The sequence below is a fragment of the Passer montanus genome, unplaced genomic scaffold (assembly GCF_014805655.1).
Source record: "Passer montanus isolate IOZ18808 unplaced genomic scaffold, ASM1480565v1 scaffold106, whole genome shotgun sequence".
Taxonomy (NCBI): domain Eukaryota; kingdom Metazoa; phylum Chordata; class Aves; order Passeriformes; family Passeridae; genus Passer; species Passer montanus.
Window position 1 is genome coordinate 3,021,723 of NW_024357170.1, and position 11,395 is coordinate 3,033,117.

General features: G+C 41.4%; 1 protein-coding gene across 26 annotated transcripts in view; it reads left to right on the forward strand.

The window, feature by feature from the left end:
- Nucleotides 1–2,133, forward strand: part of ABCC9 (ATP binding cassette subfamily C member 9) — a 69,899-nt gene extending 67,766 nt beyond the window's left edge. For 23 of the 26 annotated variants that reach the window (XM_039719554.1, XM_039719562.1, XM_039719630.1 and 20 more), the window contains 2 exons: nt 885–1,064; nt 1,842–1,979. In XM_039719554.1, the coding sequence (XP_039575488.1) occupies nt 885–1,022 (138 nt within the window). In that variant the 3' untranslated portion in view covers nt 1,023–1,064; nt 1,842–1,979. Of the gene's footprint in view, nt 1–884; nt 1,065–1,841 lie in introns of all 26 variants that reach the window. The other 3 variants (XM_039719677.1, XM_039719706.1, XM_039719778.1) reach the window with 1 other exon arrangement.
- The last annotated feature ends 9,262 nt before the right edge of the window (nt 2,134–11,395 follow it).

The following is an 11,395-nucleotide window of genomic DNA, read 5'->3' on the forward strand; positions in this document are numbered from 1 at the left end:
AGTTTTCACACTTTTATAAGTTTTGGTCCATTTACATATTGGGGTTAATTGTCCAATTACAGCTTCAGGTAATCCCATCCTCCCACATCGCTCTTCTCAATTCGCTGTTGTTTGTACTTTTTAGACCTGAAGCTACAATGGTGTCCTTGCTTCTCAGGCTGGAAAAGGATTATTTTGTCTAATTCAACTGTGAAGAGAACTTGCTAACACTTTATATGAAGTTCAGAGTTACAGACTAAAGCAGTACAGAATCTGGAATATATGAAAGCTAAAACTTAAGTCATCAGAATCAATGGGAATTACCCCCTAAAATAATATATTTTCAGCTAGGGGATTATGATATTCTTTCCCATTTTCTTGCCACTTCTAGTGCCTAAAAGTTCCATATATCCATGCATGTTCATACATACGTGTGCATAGACGTGGTGGATACCATTAAGAATATTTCCACCTGTGACAGCAGCATTAGTCAACAAACAGATAAATACATGTTTCAACAGCTGTTTCATTTGCCTTGTCTGGAATCCAGTCCTGAGGTTAGAGATTACAGTCAGGTCTCCTGGACTCTGGTTTCAAGCCTGTCACCGAGTAGTTTGTGTCAGGCAAGCCACTTAACCCAGCTCATTTACAATGTACTCCAAGGTTCTTGGCTGTGTAAATGCTGAAGATTCTGATGGTGAGATTATTGTCCTTCAGTTCCATGCTTATTGTCTTTCTAGCTGGAATCTCACTTTTCTTTGGCTTTGCCTTTCCAAAGTCAGTGTCTCAAGTGTAACAGCATACATTAATATTTAGCTTTCCTCACGGAGCTGGCTTCATTCCTTCCTTTCCTCATTCACAGCTGACTCTCCTTCACCCACCTGTTTTTCTGTTCTTTTTTCCAGCATCGTGTGTCTCACATCTTGGATGCCAGTATTGTCCTAGTCCTTTCTGAGGGCTTTCTAGTTGAATGTGACACTGCCTCAAACTTACTTCTCAAAGAGGACGGCCTGTTCACCACTTTGGTGAAGTCTCACAAGTAGACTCCCTCAATCCACACTGTTCACAAGGCTTCTGGCTCTTTGGTAGTTATTTTTACCTCTTTAGTTTCCTTTCATTCTGCTTTCTTTCTCCTGCATAACTGCTGATAGGAGAGTGCAAAAAGGTGTTTGTTGTGTGGTTCCTGGCTTTTTTTAATTTCATGACTATTTATGAGGATCATATGTAAATCTTAGACATGCAGCTGACACTGAAACTACCATGTCAAGGGAATCCAACCCATTAAGTGATCTCTGACTTTCAGCCTTTTTAGTGAAATATCACACTTTTAAGAGTTCATCCTATCTTTACCTGACTGGCTCTATTCATATGGCCTTGAAATTAAGCTCAAACTGGTTTCAAACCTGTAACCTATGGCATGAAACTGTTGTCTGGAGCACACTCAAATTGAATCTCAGAGGGATTTACAGAAGGCAATAGTCCAAGAGTGCACTGAGACAGATGGAGAGCAGTCTGCTGGGGTGCAGAGAACAAGGAGCAGAGCAGGATGCTAAACCACCTGACACAGGATGCTTCTCATCCCTATTTCCCACAGGGGAAGATGTATTTCAGTGGGGCCATAGGATTTATTCCAACAGCTGTGCTATCCATAATGGCAAAAAGTGAAGTTCATACTTAAGTATTTTCAGGCTTGGTGGCAGAGACTGTAAAGTAACTGAAGATCTCTTCAGGTTAAAGTAGAAGGATATAGTCCAAATATTGCTGTAAACAAGGACAGCCTTTCCCAAATGGGGTTTGCCTTGCATGAGGCCCATTAGTGAGAATTATCCAAATGAAAACCTGTTTGCTTTCCTTTGTGGCAGCACCGGGTTCACACCATCCTCACTGCAGACCTGGTCATCGTCATGAAGCGAGGGAACATTCTGGAATATGATACTCCTGAGAACCTGCTTTCCCAGGAAGATGGCATCTTCGCTTCCTTTGTCCGGGCTGACATGTGAACAGCCAGAAAATGCATTTTAACAGCTTATTTTTAAATGCAAATATTTTCTACTCAGTGTAATGTCACTTTTACCTTTTTTGTTTTGTTTTGTTTTTTAGAGCTTCTTTCTTCACACTTCCATCTTCCAAAATAATAAAGCCTATTGCAATACATGTATGCCTTGAAACAATAAAAATGTCACTTTATTCAAAGCTATTAAACTTCGCACACACGCACACACGCACGCACACGGAGGGAGAAGCTTTTACTTCCTGAGAATTTGGCATTTTCCTTAGACTTTTTATTGACTTTATTTTTGTTTAAAGAGAGAAAAAGAATGCACTGATCTTATAAACTGCATATGTTATGCTGGAACCAGCAATTAAAGAGTGCAGTTTGTCAAGGAAGCAAGAGGTTCTCCAGATGCATTCTGTCCCCAGAGGGAAAAATTAGGAAAAACATCCAAGCCCATAACACTTGGGGCAATCTGCTGCATTCCAAAGGCATAAACTTTGCTCTCCAAGTTGTAGCAGAGGAGCAGTGAATGAGGGAAAGGAATTTCATCAGGAATAAGAATATTCTTCCTGTCCTTCACTCTAGTAAGCACACTTCAGTCATGACAGAACTATTTTCAGTGCAATGATGGTTTATTCCTACAATCAGTTCCTAAATCCATATTCATTCTTCTAACTTTCACTAAAGATTCAAATCATCATGCATGCTTTGATAGGCTTATAGAGGAATTTTGTACAGTATCTCAAAACTTTTCATTAAGTTATCTGAAATTATAAACTTGATAGTAGCCAATCCTTTAATAATGTCTACTAAAATATTCTGCTTAAAATGGCATGTAATTAGCAAACCCCTAATTGTTTTATGTGTCTTTAGTCCTTCAAGTTCTATTTGGGGACAGCCTTTATTTTTCTTTATATATTTGTGGCCTACCTCTAAATCAGATCTAGTGCAAGGAGGTGTGATTTTCAAATTATTGCTATATCCTCAAGAATGTAGATGAAGTTAGACACATATTTACATCAGGCAGCTTTTGCAAAGGTTGCCTGCACCTGACTTTCACACATAGTTTGATCCTGACCCATGGGCAGTAAACACCCAGAAGGAGTTTCACAGGCATATTTTCAAAGGTACAGCTTTCAAGGTGTTTCTTATTCACCTGCTGCTACAACATTTAGGAAGACCACTATGTGCACTTAAGCCTATTTATAGTGCATTAAAATAACATAAGGCACAGCATTCCTCCCCCCCCCCCAAAAAAAATCAATAATTTCGGAGAAGTTGTAGGACTTGAAATTTGGCTTCCATTTAGTCTCACAGTGTAAAAAAAAATATAAAGTTGTTTATCTTTTTAAATTGATTTTTGGAAACTTTTATTTTCTCTGAATTATTGAAAATAAAAACTGTGACACAACTAAACAAAAGAGCTCGGTCTTGAACATTTTATGAGGGGAAGTACTTCCGTGATTTCCCTGTCTGCTGCTGTGAAAGCATTTTTGTTCTTTTCTGGATTAATTGCCCATGCTGACCTTTGTCATTCAAATAAAATACATTTTAAAAAAGCAGATGTCTGCAGCAGAAGCACATATTGTTATCCAAATTTCATGGCCAAAAGGCCAAGATTATTCTTGATTTAATTGTCTTCAGTGAAAAGATAATTGGATTCCCTGCTGTCAGACTGGGTATAAAGATGAAGTACAAAAAGTTTTGTTGATCTGTGTGTCTTTGATAGCAATGCAATCCTGATTTATTTTAAGTGGTGCCAGCCAGTTCAATGGGAGATCCATGTTCCCACTACATTAAAGGTTGCCATGGGCCTGGGTCTGTGTCTTGTAATACTTAAGAGGGGCCAATAATCAGCACCTCTTTTCTATTAGGTTTGTCCCAGAGCCATTGCAAGTGTGAGAAGCACCTTCTTTGCTCACCCCCGGCTTTAGAAGTGAACTCTGCTGCTTGAACATGCAGAAAATAGATATGTGAGAAAAGGAACACATGATGGGGTGAGAGAACCTCATCATGTTCCATTTGTTTGGAGGGAGGAGTGCAGGAATATTGGCCCCAGTGTTAGATTCACCATGGCTGAAGCATTGGGTGACTGCTGCAGCATGTCCCACTGCCGCCCAGCAGGTTTAAAAGCACAATCCCATTTCTATAACATGAATCCTATTCAACATACACAAATCTTACAAGACAACAAACATAAACCACCTGCTGCAGACATGGGAGATCTCCTGTTATAGCTGCTGTCCACGATTACAGATTCCCTGAATGCTTAGGCTGAACGTTTTTTGTGTTTTCCTCCGAAGGAGGAGGGTGTTGCCAATGGTTGCACAGCTGTTTTGTTACTGAAAAGGGTGCAGAAGGGATGAAATCTTTGAAAAAAATTTCTTTTGATGTCATGTAAAGGTCTGAAGTGTGTCCCATTTGGGAGCAGTTTTCTAAGGCTGTCACATGCACAGTAAAGGAAACATCAGCCTGGAGACTCTTTGATTCTTGTCACACTGCCTCTTCTGCTGGTAGGCCCTTCTTCTCTTCCACAGCCCCCTTGCTCTTTTTTCTTCACCATCTCCTTGTGTCATAGACCTCTGAGGCTCTTGCTTTTATCTCTGGATGCTCCTTTTTCTGCCTATGCCCTCCCACTCCTTCCCAGGTGAGCTCCATGCCCTTTGCCCCATTTCTTCTCTCACACAGCTCTACACTCACTCTCCTTTCCTCTTTCCTGTCTGTCTTTCATAACACCCCTGCTCTTCAGGGGGACACTTACTCTAGTGACATCATGTTTTGGGGTTGGTTTGTTTTTCTAAGCATTAAACCAAGCAAGCTTTCAGTATTGTGATACTGTGCTTCAAAACTATGAAGTTCTTCTTTCTTCAAAGGAGCTTTAAATGTGAGCACAGGCTATGTGTAACTTTAACTATGGACAGAGGAAAGACATCTCTGATAGATTCTAAATAATATTTCTCATTCAATCTGCATTCCTTTTCTCTTAACTGCTTCTGGGAGAGAAACAGCAAAGTCGTTGCTGATCATAGAATCACAAAATGGTTTGGGTTGGGAGGAACCTTAAAGCTCCTCTTGTTCCACCCCCTGCCATGGACAGGGACACTTTCCACTATCCCAGTGGAATAGTGGAAATCCAGCCTGGGTTGGACACTACCATGGATGGGACAGCCCCAGCTTCTCTGGGCAATCTGTTTCAGGGTGTCACCACCCTCACAGGGAAGAATTTCTTTCCAATAGCCAATCTAAACCTACATTCTTCCAATTTGAAGCCATTCCCCCTCCTCCTACCACTGCACTCCCTCACAGAGTCCCTTTCCATCTTCCCTGCAGGTCCTCTTTAAGTACAGAAATTGGTTGTGCAACTGCTTGTGGAGCCACAACAGTGTTTCTTAACCTTTGGCTTACCCATGGGTATCTTTCCCACTCCTTGAGCCAGGCCTAAGGGCTGGCACAGATCAAACTGCTCCTTTCCTGTATGTGGCCTTTCGTCAAACTCATTACAGCTCATGACAGCTCATCCCTGCTTCTTATAAACTAGAAATATCACATAAAACCCCTACTGAACCCAAACTTAATTGTGCTAGGAAACACTGGAACTTCCCCTGAGCAGTTTGGATTAGCTCGGTTAAGCCAGGGGCATAAGCAAGGCAAAGTCTGCAGGGAAAGATCTCTGCTTTGTTAGGCCAAGTGATATGTACAAGAGGTATCTCAAGTGTTTATAAGTTCCAGTCACACTGCAGACCTGAAAAAGCTCTTTTTTTGCAAGAGTGTGCCTGTTTTTCCCAACTGTATCATTCAGCTGAAAGAGTATGTTCTCCAACACTTTCAAGCACTTGGACAAGCCCCTTTTAGGTTTGTTATAACAGAACATCTCTGCTATAAATTCATACACCTCTATGGAACTCAGTACCAACAGGAACATAGCCCAAAGAAGTCTGCAACTCATTATGTATAAAACCTCTGCAAAAAACAATAATATTGAATTGTGTTTTCTTAAAATAGAAATACAATTTCAAATGTGGTCAAGTAGTAAAAACTCCTTGTACAATAAGTTGTTTCATTTAATTGTGTTCTTTTTGCTTCCCAAAGCAATGGACTGCTGTGCTTTATTGTGTAAAGATGTCAATACATTCAAAGGCAATTTGGTTAATGCAGCATGAAAAACTGAAGGAAATCTCACACAAGCATTTTACACAAATGCTTGTAGATATTTTAGCAAAATAAAAAAGGAGCTATAACACACTTGAGTCAAAGTGTTATAGCCTTTATAAAAAAAGCTGTTGACAGGGGCCATGTCTTCATTATCATGTTTCCATTATCCACTGTCAGAAATTGGAGTATGTTCCCTTTGGAAGCACTATAACCCTGTGTCCTCAGTGTGATACTGGCAGTCAAAATCAACTCTAAAATATCCACTGAAACCACAGTGACACTTGTAAAAACCTCTTTGGAGCAATGAATTCTCCCTCTAAATGTGATTAAAAGCAACAATTAACTCAGCATATTTGCATCCTCAAGTAGCATCTTCTGAAAGCCTTATTTAAAATCAAAATATGTTATGTAAAGTCTCTGATATGAATTCCATAGTGGCATGTGAAGAACTCCTCAGTTTCTTTGGAAACTAAATTCTTTCAGAGGCAAAACTAAGAGACTACTAAGAAAAGTCTGAAAACAAAACTGTAAATCAAATTATTTGTGGCCATGCAAATATCCCAATCATTTCCACACTGTTTTTTTACTGCCCTGTTTTTTCTCCACTAGAACTGACCTCTCTGCAGAACTGTGGGGAAAGACTATCAGGTATTCAAATGATGAAAAAATTGTTGTGAGGCAGAAGTTTGCTGACTCGTACAAATTAGCAACTTGCTGATGCTGTTTTGTTTTGGCAGCACAGTATTAAAGCATTGTCTTGAATGAAGCCAAGAACATCCAAGTGTAGTCTGTCAAGAGAAGAGAGACTTTTAGAAAATCTTTTTACTACAGTTACTATTAATTATTCACTATTGATAGCATGTGTCTACTGATAGATACTATCCATGGAAACAGAACAGATACTGCTGGCAGGCACTACTCATTTCTCTAATATAATATACCACATTCGGAACACTATAAACAAGCAGTTATTTAAAATATAATTTTAATTGGTTTCTATTAGGTGTAATTGTCATTCATCATGTGCAAGATGCCTCCTTTCACTTCCATGGAACATGGGGATTTTCATCCCATGATCTGTTATATAACAATAGAGCATCCAGGACACTGCATATTTCAGTGGCCACTGCAATTCATTCCCATGTATGCATATTAGTCTGCTTTATACATAAATACATTACATGGTTATACAACCTCTGGTTTAAAGGTATAAGTAAATAATGAAGAGTCCCAGCTAGGACTGCCCAGAAGAGTTCCTCATAGCTATTACCATGATATTTCTTAACTCTCCCTTTAATTTATTTCAGGATTTTCAGGCTATATCCATAAATATCACTTCAATGTGCAGTAAAATATTTAACCATGTAACTAAGGAACTAATGCAGCTCCGTGTAAATGACATGGTCCAGAACCTCCACCCTTCAAGAGCACAGCTACAGATGCCCCAAGGCAGCATATTCTTCCATATTTAATGGCTACATGTGTTTTTATTCTACCAGCTACATTAGGCCCTTACTCTTTCAACAACATGACTTCTCCATCAGAGGCATGAAGGTGGGAGCCTAAGAATCTCTGAGTACTGCAGATTTTCATGGCTGAATCATTCAGATTTGGGTCCATCTATTTCTTCAGGTCCCACCAGAGCATCTGAGATTTGAGGGCTTGGAGTTGTCAGATATTGTGTGATAAGATATGAATGTGAGACATGGCATCTCTCTTCTGTCACTGGCATAATCTTAATTTAACCCTGGAACAGCCAGCGAGCCAGGGAGGGGAAGCACCTAAGGGACACCACACTCTAGGAACACAGCTAGAGACTCACTGGAACCATGTTCAACCCACTTAGAAACTGGTTTACAGCCTTCCCATAAATTATGGCATGGGGAGGCAAGGAAACAGTCCCAAACTGGGGTTGCTCTTCCCAGAGCCTTAGGATAAACTCCAGGAAAAGGCACGTAATGAACAACAAACGTCACTATGCAACTTACACTGGACAAGGGGCACTAGTTACATGTATTTTGATGATAAAAACAATTTTTGTCCTGCTGCTCTTTCATAAAACTGCGGGGGAGCAGGGTGGGGAAAGAGCTGGTTGAGGGTAACAGATGCCCTTAGTTTGCAGTTTCTGTTCTTTCATGTTTGATGGATGTCCTGCCAGCTCATGTAAGGAAGAGATCACCCAGGCTATCCGAATATGCCTTATCAGCTTTGTGTCTCTGTGGAAGCCTCGCTTTAAGTGCATGACATCTCTGGACGCCTGTAAAGTCATCCTATCTCTAAGTTAAGATTAGAATTTCAAACAAAACTTATTACAAAGCAGGATTTTCTGAAAGGGCTGGACAGGGCTATAATATGGAAATTTCAGATTCATGTCAAAGCGCATTATTTAATCCTGATTTTTAGATAGGCATAATTGTAAAGTGATATTTACCATAATATCAGTAATGCTTGTGGGCGGAGGGGAATGAAACAGCAAGAAGGGCCGTAAGAAAACTGGACGTAAAACTGCCATCAATTCTGATCATTTTTTTCCTGAAAAGGCTGTGTTCACAACACTCAGACACTCTGTTCCTTACCAAATGGGTTAGGAGATGTTTTAGGAGATTTTCCCAGCTACTACTTAAATCTCAGACTCAAGTGTGCATGTGGCAACCAAGCAAGAATTTAAAAGGTCAGAGGGCAAGGGTTTTAGTAGCTGTCACTCTCCAGAGTATATTCATAGACTGGAACTTGGAAAAATGCACGCTGTGCTCAGAATCATGGCTGGAGCTCCTGATCCTCACATCCCTGTAATCATGGCCCAGCAGGCTTCCTCAAAACTCATCTCCAGTAGAAGTGAGGAGGAAGGCATCTCTTTCAGTATCAAACAGGCAGAGAGGAAAAGATGGGATCTTGTGAGCACTTTTCCTGCAACATGTGATGGTGGGTGAAAGGATCAGTAACTTTTGTTCAGCCACACTTGGGCTGTGCCAGGACTATTTGTGCGTGTTTGATGGATCTTCTCCTATCTCAGCTACAAGAATTTCAGCCTCTGCATGGTGCCAAGTTAAGGGGGAGGAAACCTCAAGCAGGTTAGTGGGGAACATGTGGGCCTGAGAGCTCACAGGGAACTCCTGACAGTGCCAGTGCTGGCAGCAGTTTCTGTTCCACTTGAGTAGCTCAAAGAATGTTGCTCCTTGCTCCCACCTGCCCTTAAAGATGGGCTTGATCCATTTTTCCAAACTAGCTGCTAATCCACACACTAACTATATGTCACACAGTTGCACTCACTACCAACAGAGATGGGGTGGGGAGCACAGCAGCAGCTTGAGGGGCTGAGTGAGAAGGGATGAGGCTGAAAGCAGCCACACATGCAGGTTTATGCTCTGAAGTGGCAAGTAAATAAAACATTTCTTGATGTTTCTGTGTCCCCGATTATAAAGCTGTGGATTTCAAGAACTTCAGAGGAAACTGTGCAATTGGGCATGTAGCATGAGCTAATTTGTTTCAGAAGCAATGTCATACAATTCAAGGATTTCATGAAGAAGTGAGGTGTGGGAAGTGTTCCATGCAGTTCCCAGACAGTTATCTTTTGAGTTGCACCTAGCAGCTGTACTGGGGAACACCAATCATGTTTCTAGCTCTAGAACAGAACAAATACTTCACTAACCAAGGAGCTAAATGGGAGAAGGGCAGAGGAAGAGATTAAGGAAAAGGGAAAAAGGGAAAGGGAACTGATATTAAACCAGTTATTTCCAATAGTTACATCAAAGTAAGATGCACTTTTGGGGCTGTATGAAACAAATGAGTCAGCTCCTCTAGACCTGTCTCTGCCACCTCATTTGTAGAAGGATAATTTCCCAAGTTCTCCAAGCCCGGCCCATGAAGTGCCACACACCAACAATGCTGACCCTGCAGATTGCTTTCCAAGTGATTTTATGTGTTTGTACTCAGAGGCTGGTTAGAATCTAAAGGCATGTGACTTAGACCCTGATTTTTCAGCTTCCCATCTGCCTAAAGTTAATTTCATGCATAAATATTTAGCTAATTGCCTAATATGACTGGGGCTTTGTGTCTATCTCTCCTCTGGCTACTGCGTATGTGGTATTAGCAAAGGCCAGTGCTGGAAAAGTTTCCAGAAACCACTCATCTATTTAAAGTTAAGCATGTGCATGTGTTCAGCAGAGTGGGTATCTTCAAGCTGAGGATTACACTGCCTGTCAAATGTGCCTTCTCAGTTTTTCCAAGCCTGAGTATACTCAAAACCTTCCAGATTGCACCAGGCCTATCAAGCTTTTCCCTAGCTTACAAAGAGGAGTGAGGCATTTTGTTCTATAGAAATTTTATACCCTAGAGATGATTCACTTGAGTGATATACAGAAAAGTTTGGAACCTCCCTACTGCACATAGACACCGTCTCTCTTACACTCCTTGGATACAAGGGAGTTAATCTGACACAATTGCTGCACTTTCCTTCATTAAAATCTGAATTTAGATATTTTAATAAATTTGATGTACTGTTTATTCTCCCCATTACAAACCCTAAGACTTCAGGGAGAAAACAAAACAAAACAAAACAAAAAACAAAAAACAAAACAAAACAAAAAAAAAAAACCCACCAAGCTGCAATTTCCAAGAATGCAAGTTTCCATTAAACACAAGGGCCAAAATTGTTAACCTCAACCAGTGGGAAAGAGAAAGAACTTCAGGGATTTCACTGGGAAGGTGGAGGAGAGGTTGTCATTGTACATAATTCTTCCTACACCCATCTCAAATACAAATCCTCATCTACCAGTGCTCATTTCCCAGATGAACCTTACAACGGGCCTGATGCTGCTCAGCAAGACCCGTGAAAAGAAATGTCTTTCCTTCCTTTCTTGCAGAGACAGGTAATTAAGTTTATCCAAAACTGCAAAGGTTATGAGATTCTGGCTTTGGCCCCCAAAACACTTACACACAAGCCTCGCTTCCTCTGTCTCAGCCAGATTCGAGGGAAGATAAAGTTAGGAAGGCGCAACTCTTGGCTCGCCAGGGGAAGCAGGCAGGCGGGCAACTTTGTGTAACTAGCACAGACCAGCAGCGTTAGCACTTCGTCCCGCTGTTAAATGGGCTGGAACCTGCCTAAAACCCCCTCAACCCATCGTCCACAGGCACCGCACAGCCCTGGCGCCGCATCTCGAGCCCGAGCTCCGCCCCGGCCCCGCATCCCCACCCCGAGTCCCGCATCCTCAGTCCGAGCCCCGCCCCGGCCCCTCCGCTTATTCCCCCGAGCCCGAGTCCCGCTCCGCC